The sequence below is a fragment of the Neophocaena asiaeorientalis genome, unplaced genomic scaffold, assembly GCF_003031525.2.
Source record: "Neophocaena asiaeorientalis asiaeorientalis breed wild unplaced genomic scaffold, Neophocaena_asiaeorientalis_V1.1 scaffold99, whole genome shotgun sequence".
Classification (NCBI taxonomy): domain Eukaryota; kingdom Metazoa; phylum Chordata; class Mammalia; order Artiodactyla; family Phocoenidae; genus Neophocaena; species Neophocaena asiaeorientalis.
Window position 1 is genome coordinate 2,228,541 of NW_020173022.1, and position 18,279 is coordinate 2,246,819.

At 34.7% G+C, this 18,279-nt stretch overlaps 1 protein-coding gene across 5 annotated transcripts in view; it reads right to left on the bottom strand.

Moving 5' to 3' along the window:
* NME7 (NME/NM23 family member 7) overlaps nucleotides 1-18,279 on the bottom strand; it is a 256,903-nt gene that overhangs the window by 148,796 nt on the left and 89,828 nt on the right. For all 5 annotated transcript variants that reach the window (XM_024742411.1, XM_024742413.1, XM_024742410.1 and 2 more), the window contains 2 exons: nucleotides 4,186-4,250; nucleotides 1,269-1,337 (listed from right to left, as the gene is read on the bottom strand). In XM_024742411.1, coding sequence (XP_024598179.1) covers nucleotides 1,269-1,337; nucleotides 4,186-4,250 — 134 coding nt within the window. The remainder of the gene's footprint in view (nucleotides 1-1,268; nucleotides 1,338-4,185; nucleotides 4,251-18,279) is intronic.

Sequence of the window (18,279 nt, forward strand, 5' to 3'; positions counted from 1 at the left end):
AAACACACTTACTGTTACCGAAAGGGAAACGGGGTCGGGGGGAGAGATAAATTAGGAATTTGGGATTAACATATACGCACACTACAATATATAAAATAGATAACCAACAAGGACTTATTTTATAGCTCAGGGAACTCTACTCAATCTCAATATTCTGTAATAACCTGAATGGGAAAAAAATCTGGACAAGAATAGATATATGTATATGTATAACTGAATCACTTTGCTATATACCTGAAACTGACACCACATTGTAAATCAACTATACTCCAATATAAAATGAAAATTTTAAAAATTTAAAAATTAATAAAAAAGAACACATTTTAAAATTTCTTCCATTTAAGAAAAGAAAGAGCATAACTCTAAAATCAGGAAGCTAACAAGATTAAAGTTCGATAACCTACAGCAAAAGAACACTCTGGTTCCTCTAAAGAAGGGTGGATCACTACCAGTATGCTGAATGCAAAATATAACATCTCATTATTGGTCTTTACTATGTAGGGCTAAATAAGACAAAGGCTCAGGTCATTTCTTAAAGTAGGTTGAAAGGAAAGGGCATAGCGAAGTGAGGAGAAGGGAATCTAGTTTCATTGTCAGGAACAGTGAACTTTATGCAAAAAAAAAGCCAAAATTCTCTATAAAATAATGTGGGGGATGAGGCAGGCCACCACCACAAACGTATCTAATTTGATAAAAGGCGAAAGAAACTAACTTTGATTAAATATCTATCATGTATTATTTTAAGAAACAACACTCAGTTTATCTGAATACAGTCTTGTTTCCAAGAATGAATTTCACTGCCCTCTGAACAACTCCCTTTAAGTCTAACCATTTATTCAGTCTCTATCGCATTGTCAGATGATTCTATCTGCATTGGTAGCATTAAGTAGACACTAACTACCGCTATGAAGTTACATTAAGAACTATTTGCTCTCAACTTTTTAAAGCATTTTGGACAGTCTTCCACCCTGAGAATTTTATAATGTTCATAGATAATATCAAAATGTGTCAATATCTCAGCAAAGTGTTTTTTTGATTCCTGTATATTTTTGTTTCATAAATGAAATAGCATCATATTTTTAAAACTGACCCAGTGGCTCTGAGGGATAAAAAATGCCTCAGTCACTGGTATGATCAGTTGGCAATTGGCAGAATCATGAATACTTCAAGCAATACTTTCATGATTATAAATTATACTGAGATCTACAAGATTTGAGATACACAAGTTGTTTTCAGTACCAATGCTTTACATTTATTTTGATACTTACGTTATATTCAGACACGACTCCTTTATAAATTTCATAAAACTCTTCAACATTAACTCGATCCATGTTGAACTATATTTAAAAAAAAAAACAAAAACATAAGCCAACCAACACAATAGAATGAGCCACACTTAGCACTCAACATTTATGATCTCTTGGATATATTTCCTTTAAAATGTAAACCTTGAACAAAGTAAACAGTCTTTGAAGAAAAAGTGTTAAAGTGTTAAAGTTCAGATCATCAATAACAAATTATTGTTTAGTAAAAATAAAAAATTATTTATAACATTTGAGTACTTAAATATATCAAGCATTGTTCTAGGTCCTGTAGGTACATCATCTCAGTTAAACGTAAAAATCACCCTACAAGGTAAGTAATGTTAATAGCCCCCATTTACAGATGAGGTGAAGACTCAGAGGGGTTATGTAGCCTTCAGTACTTGGCATTCCATCTTAAGCAGTCTGATCTCACTGACCATACTCTCAACCACTACACTCTACCTCGCTGAAAAAAACCTCATTCCTGGTACAGAAACGACTTATGTATCTATACAATGTAATGTTGTTTATCAATAGATTAGTGGCACAAATAAGAAGCACAGGGAGATCAGCTCGATGCTTTGTGACGACCTAGAGGGGTGGGATAGGGAGGGTGGGAGGGAGGGGATATGGGGATATATTTATACATATAGCTGATTTGCTTTGTTGTACAGCAGAAACTAACACAACATTGTAAAGCAATTATACTCCAATAAAGATGTAAAAATAAATGAATAAATAAAAATTTTTTAAAGAAATATTACTAAAGAAAAGTTCTTCAAATTTTGTAGAGGGGGCTGGAAATAATACCCTTTTCCTCCCAAGCATTCAGAAAAATCCCTAGTCTGGCTCAAAATAAAGCACTGACACCATTCATCTGGAAATCCTACTCCTCTTCAAAAAGAATTGTCAGAATATGCTAATAAGGTAAACCTACATGAGTCATTCTTATCCAGGCTGGATTCAAACTTAGAAATAAAATTTCATTAAGTTCTACCATCTCAAGAACCAGAACCTTAAATTTTTAAAAAATAGCCTCAGACTTCCCAATTTTGTTTTCCTCCCTACTTTGCTTCTTTATTGTTGCCAGGATTGAAGATCACTAAGAAGTTTCTACCAAGATAATAGTTCAAACTAGGAAGATTTATTTTCATAGGCAACATAACTATTACAGGGAGGGAATTTTGTTTGATTTCAGTATATTATTTGATATTCATACAAATTCTTATATTACTAATACCATAAAATAATAACAGAAAATATAATTTATTAAATACTTAATAACTTGTACTGGAAATTCTACAAAGTATTGTGTAGGGTTATTTCATTTATTCCATGAAATAATCCATTAAGGCAAATAATATTCTCATTGCCTAGCTGAGAAAGCTGAAGAATGCTTAAAATCTGGCCAAGTTCACATACCTAGAAAGCAGAAGACACATGATTCAGAAATAGAGCTTTCTGATTCGAAAAATCACAACACGATTGCCACTAAACTACCATACCTCCCCCATAAGTTCAATTGATTCTTTTTTTTTAATTATTTTTTTTCACTGAGTACCTACTATGGACAATCACTATTCTAGGTTGTAGGCCTAGAGTTAGATCAATGATTAATTCTAAAATTTCCACAAGGATTACTACTTAAGGAGGCTTAGGTAGGTCCTATAACCCTGCGACTACATAACCAGGCTAATACTTTGAGAACGTTTTGGCTAACAATTTCATTCTAGTCCTGGCTAAGATTCTTCAATTATTAACTTCCTCATCAGTCTCCAAGTTGTGCCTGATAACTCTGTAAACTAGCTGATATTTCTGATCTTTTCTCAGCTTATTAACATTCCCACCAATCTGGGATACAAAATAGGCAGAACCTCAGTTAGTGTCCTGACCTCTGATTTTGGGTGATCCTAAGACTTCATAGAAATGAAAAGCAGTTCCTTTTCAGAAAAAGAGCAAATAAACTATATTAGTAAGAAAATTCTTTCCAAAACTGGCATTTCACTGTCATAATAATGCAAACTTGCTGGCCTTCAAAAATTGTAAAATGTAAAGACAGACTAATTAAAGATGATTTTAAACCCTAAAGCAACACTAAAAAAATTTTTAGAGGTATAAGTAATAAATCGATAGTGGAAATAAAATGGAATCATTAAAAAAATCCCCATTAATGCAGAAAAATGAAACAAAAACAAAAACCAATTGTAAAATGTAAATTATTTGATTCCTATAATAATTTGTGCCCAATTTATCATCAAATGCACTGATAAGTATAGCACAAAGATATAGAGGGACTCTATAGAAGTTAATATTGTTTCTTCAGTGAAGGGTTTCCTAGAAATGTGCCAGCAGGGCAATTTTGAATGATTGTGGGCTCCGGAGATCCAGTGGTATGACTGCCAAGAGAGGGGCTGAAATGTGCTAACTCCAAAGAAGATCCTGAGGGAAACTCCAGAAACCAGCAAAGGTCCTGGGAAAAATCTGAATTGATTCTCTTCTTAGTCACAAATCCAGACAACAGAAAATTCATTATAACTACTTAGCTTAATTCTATATTTTGTTTGGAGGAACTAAATGTATTGTTTCGGTCTGCATTTATTTTGCAACTAAAGTTCCAGGAATTACATAAACCTGCTTTATAAGCTTAAATTAGATGTACCATTAGAATATTAGTTCTCTTAGTGAGAGACTATATAGGTAAAGTCAGTTCAAAAATATTTTTTTACTATAAGGTTATCAAGTTCAACAAATATATCTTTTTATTTTTAATGCATTGAGTTCACAAGTACACAGAGAAAATTCAGTGTAAAAAATTTTCAAGCATACTTCAAAAAAAAAACACAGTTCCTCAGTAAGTTATGACCCATTGCAAACTACCTACCATCTGCATAGCTGAAATTTCAAAACCTGCATCTCGGATAGCCATCAGAATTTTTCCCAGCAGTCCTGAAAATACAGAACAAATGAGTGCAAAAAATATAAAATTTCTAAGGCATTTTAGTTTTAGAGAAATGCAAATTTTCTATATCAAATTACTTTGCTTACATTCTATAGGAAGGAATCACATATTTCTGAGGGAAACTAAACCCCTAATACTGTAATCCCATTTGATTCACTTAGTAAAGTGCTTCAGGAATACCAACAATGATCTTGAAGATTATGCAAAAAACTTTTAAGTTACTATTGCCTGTAAGGACCCTGAGGGCTAGTGATGTAAAGAATATGAAAATCAAACAATTAAAGTAATATTACCAAAAAAAATGAAATGTTCAAGTACCAGATACAGAGGGAGTTCACAGGAGCAGTTCAAAGAAGGAGAAATATCAAATTATAACTGAAGAGGGGAACAGAAGCTTCAAGGGGATATGAGAGCATGAACTGGCCCTTAAAGGCTATAGGTAGATGGCATTATATAGGGACAGAGGTATAAAAAGAGACAAGGCATAATTCTGGGAAAAATGTGAATATGTGTACAGAATAGTACGAAGTCAAAAAAGAAAAAGATAAAAAAGGAAAAGAGATTTAATCCAAATTGATAAAGGCCTTAGATATCAACATGAGGAATTTGGTCTTTATCCCACGAATAGCAACATTTATAATGGTGTTTGTAGACTCTGGAGGTCTAGAACTGATTTTTTAGATTCCATTAGTCTTCTATAAAAATCTCCTAAGTTTCTTTTTTTCAAGTGAACTAAAATTCTCTGTCTCTCTATCTCATACACACATACACACACTCCATATTCTGGATCATCTTGATGTTCACCTAATAACCCCCAAAAAACAAGTAGTATCAGTGCCTGAATGTGCATTTTTATTTACTATCTTACTGCTGCCAAATAGGCTATTTTAATTGTAGCTGGCTGAGGGATGAAAAAAAAAAAAAAAAAGACAAGGACAGATCTATTTCTTGAATTATATGTTTGTACCAAGTGAAGGCCAAATCATACCACAATATGCTGTAGAAACAAAGGTTTCTCATAAGTTTCAAGAGTAGAATAGGCCCAGTGGTGCAGTGGTTAAGACTTCAAGCTCCCAATGCAGGGGGCCCGGGTTCGATCCCTGGTCAGGGAACTAGATCCCACATGCATGCTGCAACTAAGAGTTTGCATGCCGCAACTAAGGAGCCCACCTGCTGCAACTAAGACCCAGTGCAACCTAATTAATTAATTAAAAAAATAAAAGAGTAGAATAGGCCTGTGCCAAACTCAGAGCACTTAGTACCATATTCACGTTGAGCTTACTGATTACGTTTCAGCAAACATCTTTTGTCACATTAATGTTAACTTAAATTTTATCCATTTTATAGTTTTGTTTGTAATGAATTTGTAAACTGTTTTAGTTATACAATTTTATGTGCAAGCGTTTATATTTAGTTGTATATTTAAGTTACATTATAATTAAGATATTTTATGTCAACACTGGGAATCCATGAGAAAATTTTTCCTTCAAAAGAAACATTGCCAAAAAAAAAAAGAAAAGAAACACTGCCAAAAGAAATGGATCACTGAAAATGTTGAACAGGAGAATACAGGATAAATACAGTATTTTAGGAAGACTACTAATGTAATAATAATGGGCAAGCTGGTCTGAAGAAAATAATAAGGGATAGAAAGAATAGCAAAGGCCGTTGAAGTCATCTACTGTGCTGACTAGACTTGGATGGCAGTAGTAGAGAAATAAAGAAGTAATGAATATAAGATATTTCCAAACAAAAAGTAACAAGACTAAAGTAACAAGACTCAAGTGAACATAGAGTGTGAACATGAAGGAATAAAGGTTTTGAGTGTAAGTAACTAGAAGAATGATAGCACTTTTAAGAAGAAAACAAGCTAAGAAACCAAATTAAGAAAAAAGTGAATGATTCTGGACATAGAAACAGAATTTTAGAGCAGAATGCTAATCAGCATTTGAGAAGACAGTATATCCAACGGCAATAAAAATCATCAAGGAATGAATGAATAAACTCCCTATACTACATTGGTAATATGCGGTTGTATTCCAATAGATAGACAGATATAATGAGGCTACAGAGAGGTTAGAGCTGAAGTGATGAGAATAGATGACTACTTGTTTGACAAAAAGAAGGGCAAAAGCAAAAAAAGAGTTGGGAGGAATGAGTTTTGAGAAAATATCTAAAGTTTGGGGACATATAAAAGGATACCTGCAAAAGAATAAAGAAGGAAAATATTACACTAGTATCAAAAGAAGGAGGAAATTCTTAGAATACAGGGATAGTTAAGAATTAAAGGAGATTAAGCACCTTGGAACTAAGATAAATCCTTTGGCCTAAGCAAGATGGTATGATGATATTAAAGAAAGTCATATCAACAGAGTGTTAGGAAAGAGAAGTTAGATAACCTATTAGTAATCTGTACCAAACACTCAGATGGCATAGGACACAGGAATGTTAACCAAAATTCCAGGTCTTTTATCAATAGGAAAAGTATAGACAAAAGTTAGGAAAGAAGAAAGTAAATTAATTATTGGGGGCTGAGCCCTTTCACATGAAGTTATTCCACTTAATCCTTAAAGCAATACACTAAAACAGGGGCCACCATCCCACCATAAGGTGAGAATATATGAAGATTTGGAGAAGACAAATAACTTGCTCAACGTTACAAAAGTAGTGGGTCTCCAAATCCCACTGTCTTTCTGCAAGTTTCAATAGAAAAACAGGAACGTGTATATGAAAGCCTGATATGTAAAACTCACTAGACAATATAACCCCCTGAGGCAAGGGCCGTGCTCATTTTAGGACTCATTTTATCTCCAGTGACACTAGCAAAGTGTCTAGCATGTAGTAGGTAGTTAACAAATATTGTTCACTGAATTACAAAGTTAATAAAAGAAATAACCAAAGGAAAAAACAGTCATAGCTCTCTGACTGATCCAAGTCTGAGAAACTCTAAAGCTCTTCAGAGCACAATTAGAAAATACCAGAAAATTGTAAAGGAGTAATTAACATTAGAGAAGGGAAAAAAAATTTTAATTTTTTGGCTTAACAGTTTGGAGAAAAAGTTCATACTGGCCTCATGCCACATACAAACATTAATCCTAATGAATTCAAGGTAAATGTAAAAAAAAAATAAAGGCAATTGATTAGAAAAACATATAGGTGATTATACTCATGATATAGGTAGCCTTTTAAAAAGGAAAGAAAAAGGTTGGTTCCTTGGTGTAAGCTTCAATTCCAGCTCTGGATAGACTCACCCTCCTCCAATACGCAATCTTTTTTTCATATCTTTTTCCATATATTTATTCCTTTCTACTTGGTCCATTTTTCCTCTCACCCTCACCATCAGTCCACCTTCTAAGTCTTTCCTCAGTGTCTTCTGAAGCCCTGAAGTATTTTGAACAGTTACCTTTATGCCCTCAGTCTCAGTTACCCTTACTCAGCTCTCTTACTTAGAATTTAATCTTCATTTTCATTTACCTGCAATCGTAGCAGGTTAAAGGCTTGCCTCCTTTTCCCCCTTGCTATGATTTAAATTTTTGTGTGCCAGCCAACTTCATATGTAGCCCAATATGATGGTATTAGGAGGTGGGGCCTTTGGAAGGTGCTCAAGTCATGAGGCTGGAGCCCTCATAAATGAGGTCAGTAAAGGCCGAGATTTTAGATGGATTAATAAAACAAGATCCAATTATATGATATCTATAAGAAAGCAAGTTTAAATATGAAGACACAGGTAGGCTGAAAGTAAATGGATGGAAAAATATATACCATGCAAACAATAAGTATAAGAAAGCTGTAATGATTATATTAATTTCAAATAAAGTAGAATTTATGGCAAACAGTATTACACAGATAAATGTCCCAAGAGGCATTGGGAGACAGTACTTTAGATAGAGAGCTAAAAGAAAATGGATATTCATGGCAAAAAGAGCACTGAGCAAAGGTACAGAGAGGTAAAACAACATGGTTCTTTAGATGAGGGGAAATGAGACAGAATAGATCATAGGAGAGGTGGTAGAAGCCACTGATAGAAGGACTCTTGGACCACAGACAGAGGTTTGAATTTTACCCTATAGGCCAGAAGTTCCCAAAACATTTTGGTCTCATGGACCCCTTAGCTCTTAGAAATTATTAAAGACTCTAAAACACTTTTATGTAAATAGGTTATATTGATAAATATTTGTTGTAAACAGCAAATTTTAAAATATTAACTTAAATATAACAAAAAATATTTACATTTTAACATAAATACCATTTTTATGAGAAAAATGACTATTTTCCAAAACAATAAAAAAATTAGTGAGAAGAGATATTGTTTTACATTTTTAAAAATCTCTAATGTCTAATTTAATGAAAAGCAGTTGCATTCAACTTTCAACCTGCTGTTATGTGTTGTTTGCTTAAAGTATATTTAGTTGGAAAATGGTGTAGTATTTTAATAGCCTTTAATATAATTGTATATATTCTTCTTCACTTGACAAGTGGTAGTTTCTTAAAAGCTCACTGCAACATATAATTTCAAACTTCTACCAACGACCTTTTTTTTTAACCCTGTTGCATTAAAATCCACTGGTCAATCTTGTACTTTGTATAAATCTTTTTTATTTATTTATTTTTTTTGGCGGTACGTGGGCCTCTCACTGCTGTGGCCTCTCCCGTCGCGGAGCACAGGCTCCGGACGCGCAGGCCCAGCAGCCATGGCTCACGGGCCCAGCCGCTCCGCTGCATGTGGGATCCTCCCGGACCGGGGCACGAACCCACGTGCCCCGCATCGGCAGGCAGACTCTCAACCACTGCGCCACCAGGGAAGCCCTTGTATAAATCTTTTATCCATGCATGATTTTATAACATCATACACATCGATCATTTGGAAAATATTAGTTCACTGAGTTATGCAGATCTTCCAAATGCTGACTCTCTATTATACCACATCAAAAGAAAAAAAAAAATCCCATTTGTTAAATACCACCAACTTCATCAGAATAATCTAAGTATCGGAAAGCTATTGAGTTCAAGGTGGTGCATACAGTTTTCCTAACTCTAATTTTTATTTGTAATTTTATCTACTTTTGGATTTTTTTCTTGGGCAACAACTACTGTCAATTATCCTTTCTTTTAAACGATAGGCTTATTTTAAAGAAAATGCCAGGCAAATATCCATACCTGAATGACCATAGTTTGTGAGTCATTCTTTCAAGTAAAAATGGTATTCTATGAAAAAGGCATTTAGTTCAGCTCACAACTCAAACAACTGTACGTGTGCTTTTCCTAAAGATAGCATTATATTTCAGTATGTATCAAAAGTGCTTCATGTATACTTCCCGCTTCTTCACACAGAATATTAAAAATATTTTGACTTGAGGGTAAAAAATTAATAAAATTAATAATTGTTATTGTTTCATCAAGGACACCCTTAAGTGAAAGTGGCTTTCTTTCTGCAAATGCAAGATGGTTAAAAACACCTTACTAGTACAGTCTGCTGCCACTATCCTGCTTTGTTCTAAGACACCAGCAGTTTTACCCACTGTTGCTTCTGCACCATCAGTCCAAATGTCAACATACTTTAAAAGGTAAATAAATTCTTAGTACTTATGAGATTTGATCTCAAGGATGCCTAAAAGAGGTCTTATTTATTACAATAAAGAAAATATTTTACGTGATTACATAAGAATCCTGATCTAAAAAAAAAAAAAAAGAATCCTGATCTAAATATGAAAGTAGTATTTAGCTCTATGCATTAACTAACACAAAGAGAAATGTACAATCTATATCTATTCTAAATCTATAATCATATTAAACTATGACTTGTGGGATGTAACATTTGAACAGAATAATTCTATTCACAAATAAACCAATAAAAGTTATAGTCCAGGCAGCACTGACATTGTGCCAAGAACAGTCAGACCTGAGTCAAGGATACTGCTTTTTTTATATTCAGTTGGTTATGTGCAGAGGCAGGACAGAGAGGCATTTAAGAAACCCGTTCTGTGTTTAACAGCTTGAAATGACAAAGTGTCAATAACCATAATCCTTTACTTTGTTCTAGACAGAAAATGTTCAGGTGACTGAACAAATGACAATAACTATGTAAATGAAGTAGCAAAACAAGAAGTAAAATTGTATGCCCCACAGCAAGCATGTTCAAAAGGGTCAAACAAAGCAGATGGCTTATTTTATTTGGCTGGTGTTTGCATAGTTAATTTGTTTTTTAATAGTTTGCTTAGAACTCCATGAATGCTACCTAAATGTTTCGAATGTCAAATCACCTCTCCATCTCCACTCTTTCACATACTCAGTTCATATCCTGATACCTTTTACCTGAATTGTTCTAAAGCCTTTTTAATAAGTGGCCACCCTGTATCCAATCATCAATATCAGACATCTATTACTTTGTCTTTCTAAAACCTCTTGCTTCTCCTGGAATTAGGAGCCCTCATTCTCTTTTAGGAAAACTAAACCATTTGACTGGAAAGGGAGTTGCCATCTTCTTACGTGACCCTATAACCATGGGCCTCAGCCAATGGTCAAAAGGTGGACACCAGACCTAAACAAGGTCAATCATAGCACTCTGCTCCCTAGGCAAAATAACTGACCCAGGAATTGGCCTAGAATTGGCACAAGCCAATCAGAGTCCTTCCCTGGAATTTTTTTTAGCTAGAACAGGGGGGGAAAAAAAAAGTTCTTTCCAGTGTGTTTCTAAGTATATGAGTCTTGCATTGCTGGAAACCCAACCTCTCTCTCAAGGTGCTGTTAAAAGCTAATCTGCAAGCATGAAATTGATAGTCAAGAGAAGCACATATGAAAGCCATAGAGAACAAGGATGTTGAACAAGTCTCCCTAAGCCTAGCTCGACCCCTATTCTTCTTCCAGCCCTAAAATGAGACAAATAGGGAATTCAAGTTGGGTTTCAACCAGTTGTACCAACAGTGTCCTCATTAAGCCCCCATTTTTATGTAGGATTTTTTATATAGGAGGTGACACACTGTACCCTGAGAAAGAAAGGTTGTAGAAGAAAGGGTGGAGAAAGAAGAAACAGTACATCTTGAAAGCTGTGGTATTCTTATGGGTGTTATTCTGATAAAAGAACTACAATCAGCAAATATCCCAGAAAAAAATCCTATGCATAGCCAAATGATCAAAAACTGGGATTAGAAGATCCCTCTTTCTGTCCATAAAGTTCATAAAATGATCATGGTTGGAGAGTGGAAGAAAAGTAACTGACAATAAAATATTCAGGTACATTGAAGTTCAAACAGTATTTTTAGAAATAGCAGACTTAACAGTTTAAATAAAAATAGACTTGCACCAAATAATGGAAACAAAATTGCAAGGCAATCGAATGAAACAGGCACTTTAACACTCACTGGTATCAATAAGATAAAAAGGACAGTAAAGGTTTTCATAACATAACATGGTTTGCACCACTTGGAAGAAAACAAATGGGCACCAGGCTTATATGCTCCAGGATGGATGCACAGGTACCACATAAGGTACCCTGGGTCACCCAAGCAGGTATAATGAGGTGCTAATATAATGTCTAAGGCTTTTTCCGGTATGAATGCAGCAACATTATTAGAGTCTTGAGGATTGGGAAAAGCTTCTCCCGAGAGTTACTGTGAAAATCTGGCTTGAATTTAAAATGGAAATAAAAATGGATTTTTTTCCAGTTTTAAATAAATACATAAATTGAAGTACAGTATATATTTTTGAGAATCCATTTTTTTCTCCCTCTGACCTGTATCTGGTCAGGGTAAATGAATCAACGTTAACAGATCTGCCTTGATTTGGCTCTGTTACCTATCGTCATCCCTGCAAAGAAGGCCACTTAGACTGAAAGGCAGCCCTTATGAGTTGAAATAGGATTATATTGCTCATAATAACCTAGAGTTGAAAACGAGTTGTTCTCTCTTTCTTTACAGCTGCCAAAGAGGAGTAAAACCTCCCACAGTGTGGCACAGAGCGGAAGACCATCAACAATGACTACATATGAGATATCTGGCCAGGGACCAAGTGTGTCAATTTACTCTCCAGCCCACAGATGTAAGGGCTGGTAAATGATCCAGTCTGAAGAGACTTCTCCTTTGCCTATCTCAGCCTAACCTCTCTATGGTCTCAGTTTCTTTCCTTGTCTATAAAAGATGGTGATACCTACCTCATAGAGGTTTTATGAGGATGTAATGTGTCTGTATATGTAAAATTCTTAGAACAGCCAGGGGCATACAACAGCACTATTAGCTAATGACAGCAGCAGTAGAGTAGTACTAGAGCCAAGAACAGCCTGAGTTAGGATGCATAGCTTTGCTTATAGAATGAGCACGAATTTAATTTTTAGCCGTACTGTTAAAATGCAAGCATTTTATATGTCTCGTTTCAAAGAGAATATTGTGTAACCAGTACACGGCAAGGAGGCTAATGCTACTGCCCAGGTCACACCAAATGAGATAGCTGCAATGACTGATGAGAAGCAGATAACAGGGTCAGGGCAATACCCAGCTACAGGCACAACAGGGCCTGGCAAACCCACCGGTTCTCAGGAGAAGGAAAGCCACTGTTGTCTAAGCCAGCAGTGCCTGGCAAACATTGCGATACAAATTAGGGGAAGCAGAGCAAGAAAAGAAGGAAGAAGGTGGTCCTTACACAGCACTTGACAAAACAAGGCCTCTCTCTCCCACTACGAACCCCTAGAAATATTTGAGGTGCACTTTGTAGAGTACTCGAGCCCTGTCTTAGATGAGCGTGTGCATCAGTGAAACAATTTCTGTAGATTCATAAGGAATATGTAAAACTTTAAGCAGAATTTGAAACAGAAAGTTTGCCTGTAAAAACCCCTCCAAGGGGAAAAATGACAAGATAACACTTTATATTATATATTACATCAGATTTTTGAAATAGGGACTTGGTCCAGTGGTTGAGAATCTGCCTGCCAATGCAGGGCACACGGGTTCAAGCCCTGGTCCGGGAAGATCTCACATGCCGCGGAGCAACTAAGCCCATGTACCACAACTACTGAGCCTGCGCTCTGGACCCCACAAGCCACAACTACTGAGACTGCGTGCCACAACTACTGAAGCCTGGGCACCTAGAGCCCCTGCTCCACAACAAGAGAAGCCACCACAATGAGATGCCGAGCACTGCAACAAAGAGTAGCCCCCGCTCGCTGCAACTAGAGAAAGCCCATGCACAGCAATGAAGACCCAATGCAGCCAAAAATAAATAAATAAATAAATTTATTTTTCAAAAAAATATAATGTAGCAGGTATTCTCATAGACATGCAGCTGTGGAAATATTTCATTGTTATCCTCTTTCTGGAGGATAAATTGGGATTTACTAAAAACTTTAAAATGTTTTTATTTGATGTAAGAATTTCTTGAAATTATTCTAAGGATAACTTAGGTGTTCACAAGGATTTATATAGGAAAATGTTAACTGCAGAATTATTAATAATAAAAATTTTAATTATAAATAATAAAACAAGAAAAAGAAAAGTATATTCCTATAACTGACTATTATTCAGACTTTAAAATTATGTTTTCATAGATTATCTAATTGTGCAGAAAAAATTCAAAATACAATGTTAGGTTTAAAAAGTGCAATATAAATTTATATAAATTGGATAATTCCAATTTATTTTATAAAACTAGTATTACCTTAATATCAAAATCAGAGTACAAAAGTAAAACACACATCAATAACCCTCATGAATACAGATGCAAAGTCCTTAACAAAATATTAGCAAATAGAACCCAGCAATATATAAAAAGAACTATAGTTCTTTTGGACAACAAGTGTTGTTAAAAATATATATATGTACCAATGTCATCTGCTATATTAAAAGGCTAAGGAAGAAAAATCACATAATCACATCAATTGATGCATAAAAAACATTCAAAAAAATTCAACACCCAGTCATGATCAAAACTCTTAGAAGAAAACTAGAATAGATGGGAACTTCCTGAACTTCATAAAGAGCATCTACAAAAACAAAAACAACAACAATAAAACCACTACAGCTAACATTATGCCTAACAATGAAAGACAAGAATGTCCATTCTCATTGCTCTTATGTAATACAGTGCTGGAAGTTCAAGCTCCTGCAATAAGGCAAGAAGAAGAGAAGGTGAGAGGAAGGGAAGGGAGGAAAGGGGAGGAGATGGGAGGGGAGAGGGGAAGGAAAGGGAAAGGAAAATGGGAAGGGAAGGGGCAAGCAGATCAGAATGAAAGAAATATAAATCTCTTCATTTGCATATGACATAATTATCTAAAAAAAGAAAATAAACTACAAAAAATATTCTAGAACTAATGACAGATTTCAGCAAGGTTGCAGGACATAAGATAAACATACAACAATTAATTATCTATATATTAGAAATAAATAAGTGGACACTGAAATTAGAAGTATAATACCATTTATAAATAGCTCAAAAAGAAAAAAATTACTAGGTGTTAATCTAACAGAACTTGCACAGGACTTGTATATGAAAACTACAAAATGCTGGATGGAAGACCTAAATAAATGGAGAGTCATATAGTGTCTATCATTTGGAAATTAACATAGTACAGATGTCAGTTGTCCTCAAATTGATAAATGGGTTTGGCACAATTCCTAACAAAATCCCAGCAAGATATTTTGTAAATACAAGATTTTCTTTTTTCTTTTTTCTTTTTGGCCGTGCTGCATGGCTTGTGGGATCTCAGTTCCCCGACCCTGAACTGAACCCAGGCCCCTGCAGTGAAAGCCCAGAATCCTAACCACTAGTCACCAGGGAACTCCCTAGACAAGATTATTTTAATATTACAAGGAAAAAGAAAGGAACTAGAATAACAAACAATTTCCAAAAAAAGGTAGGAAAAGTCAATCTACCCAATTTCCTGACATATTATGTAGCTATAGTAATCAAGACTGTGTATTACTGGCAGAATGGCACACACATAGATCAATGGAACAGAAGAGAAAACCAAAAATGAATATGCCCTCCTGATTTTTGATAAAGGTACAAGAGCAATTCAGTGAAAGAGAGATAGCCTTTCCAATAAACCCAGTGACATGGCCGTACAAGGAAAGTTAGGAAATACAGTCTCTGACAGGACAGTCACTTATCAGAAACAAGCCTACACTGTAGAAGAACAAATTTAGGAAAAACAGCTAGTCTTCTCTCCCGTGTGTATTGTACATGCTAGTCATATTATTCCTGCAATCCTCAGAACAGCCCTATGAAGAAAGTACTATTATAATGTTCATTTTATAGATGTTTACTTTCTCTACTAAAAGGTTAAAACAACATGCCCAAATAGCTAGTAAGTAACAGAACTGAATTTTAAACACACTTGTGCTTGTCCCCAATGACCTGAGATTGTTAGATTACAATAAGATAGGCAAAATATTTAATTGGTTTGTATAGATCATTCAATTAAATAATTTATGTATATTAAAGAGTTCAGAACATACCACCCCAAAATATGCTGCGCTGGTATACTATTTTGACTTAAGGCAGCGTATACAAGAAAAACACTGACCTTCCTTCCTTTTCTTAAAAGTGAGATAAAATTCCCACAAGAAAGTGTCCTCCCTATGCAGAAGGAAAGCAACATTCTCATCACTAAGGATAAGAAGTTGAGATCAAGAGAATTCTATACAAACAGACCTTGTTAAAATAATTCTTATCTTCCTTTAACCTCCTCACATAGTTTAGTCACTTCTCCACAATAGGCACAATTGTCTCTCCTTTTTTTTCAACCTAATATAAAAGCAAGTAGGTTTTCTCTATTTCTTTGGGTCTTCATTTCCTTATGAAGGAAAACTTGTATTAAAAACTTGTATTACATAAATTTGTATGCTTTTCTCCTGTTGATCTATCTGTCTCATGTCAATTTAATTCTCATGCCCAGCCAAAAAAATTAAGAGGGTAAGAGTTTGCCTCTCCTACAATATACAAAAAAACACATTTATTTACGTGTGCTACTTATCTTTTTTGATCTTCTGAATATATAATGTAAAACCAGTAACAGAAGAATATAGAATTTTTATCTAGTAAATTTTGGATTGTTCAGAAGATCATCACCCAACTTACTGATTTTTCAATTTAAGGTTTCCTTCCTTCTTACCATTTTGATGCTTAACAAATTTGAAGGAAAAAAGACAGGAAACAATTGATCATTTTACTATTTGTTAGTAGTTCTAGAAAACTGTTTTATAGAGAGAAAATAGTTAAGAGCAAAGTTAAGTTGTTAACAAGGTAAATGGACAATATTCTTCAAAATTATGACAAAATTGGTTTTCACGTTTAATAATCTAGTAGTTTCAATTTTGCCACCAACAAATATTTTCTGTAGAAATAACTTATTCTGATGTTAAGGTCTTTCCTGGAGTTGTGATATCTTTCTTGACATTATAATATCTATACTCTACAGTAAACTGTACACTTGAAAGCAACCTTGCAGCCAATGAACCCACCCTTATACTGTGGAAAAACCTGAAAAACACCTTTACTATGAATGTTAAACTTACTCCTTGCAATAATAAGGTATAAACAGCCAAAAACAAGACCTTATTCAAAGAAATGAGTGCCCGTGAAAAGGACATTTTGGTGAGCAAAACAACTTACAGAACTCAACATTAAAGAAGCAGCCAGTGTAGGAGAGTTCCCTTTTCTCCACACCCTCTCCAGCATTTAATGTTTGTAGATTTTTTGATGATGGCGTTCTGACTGGTGAGAGGTGATATTGATGGGAATGTAAATTGGTACAGCCACTACGGAGAACAGTATGGAGGTTCCTTAAAAAACTAAAAATAGAGCTACCATATGATCCAGCAATCCCACTCTTGGGCATATACCTGGAGAAAACCATAATTCAAAAAGATACACGCACCCCAATGTGCATTGCAGCTCTATTTACAATAGCCAAGACATGGACTATGTCCATCAACAGAGGAATGGATAAAGAAGATGTGGTACATATATAATAAAATAGTGCCATTTGCAGCAACATGGATGGGCCTAGAGATTGTCAGAGAAGTCAGAGAAAGACAAATATCATATGATATCACTTATATGTGGAATCTTAAAAAATGGTACAAATGAACTTACATACAAAACAGAAATTGAGTCACAGATGTAGAAAACAAACTAATGGTTACCAAGGGGGAAAGAGGGGAGACATAAATTGGGAGACTGGGATTGACATATACACACCACTATATATAAAAGATAACTAATGAGAACCTACTGTATAACACAGGGAACTTTATTTGGCTCTCTGTAGTGACCTATATGGGAATGGAGTCTAGAAGAAAGTGGATATATGTATATGTATGGCTGATTCCCTTTGCTGTACACCTGAAACTAACACAACATTGTAAATCAACTGTATTCCAATTAAAAAAAATAAAAAAAGCAGCCAGTCTGTTGTACAAGACAACTCATCACAACCTGGATGATACGCTCCACAATACTGACACTAAATAGGGGTGGGTGAGATATAAAAATGGCGGATAAAAAAGTGTCAAAAAGAAATCTTGCATTTTACTTCGGTAGGATCTGTGAAAGAAAAGTTTTAATCTTGATACAGTCAAGAATGCGTGAACGATACATAAACAGATGTTGTGTTTAATATTAATAACCAATTTAAATCAAATTGGAGAAATCTGATTTCTTTTAAAATTTAAATCTAATGAAATAAAAGACATTTTAACTAAAAAATAGGGCTGGTGTGTCATTATAATGTAATTAGTGTAAAGCCAAGTTAAAGCTAGAGATTATAAGAGTATAAGAGTTTAATTTTCAATGCCAAAATACAAAAGAAATCACAAGCATTACTGAATCCAACAGAAGGAATTTAGTACTAATCCTAGCAAACATGCATAACAAATCAATTTAGGCATAAAAGCCAGGTGGAAAAGCTTTCTGTTTCCTAGACAGCAATGTTACTAGGCAATACCACTTCACTGACAATCTTCCAGTAATTTTTAATCCGATGAAAAGATAAACCCACAGATCAGTTTGGCTTCAAATGTCTGTTATGAT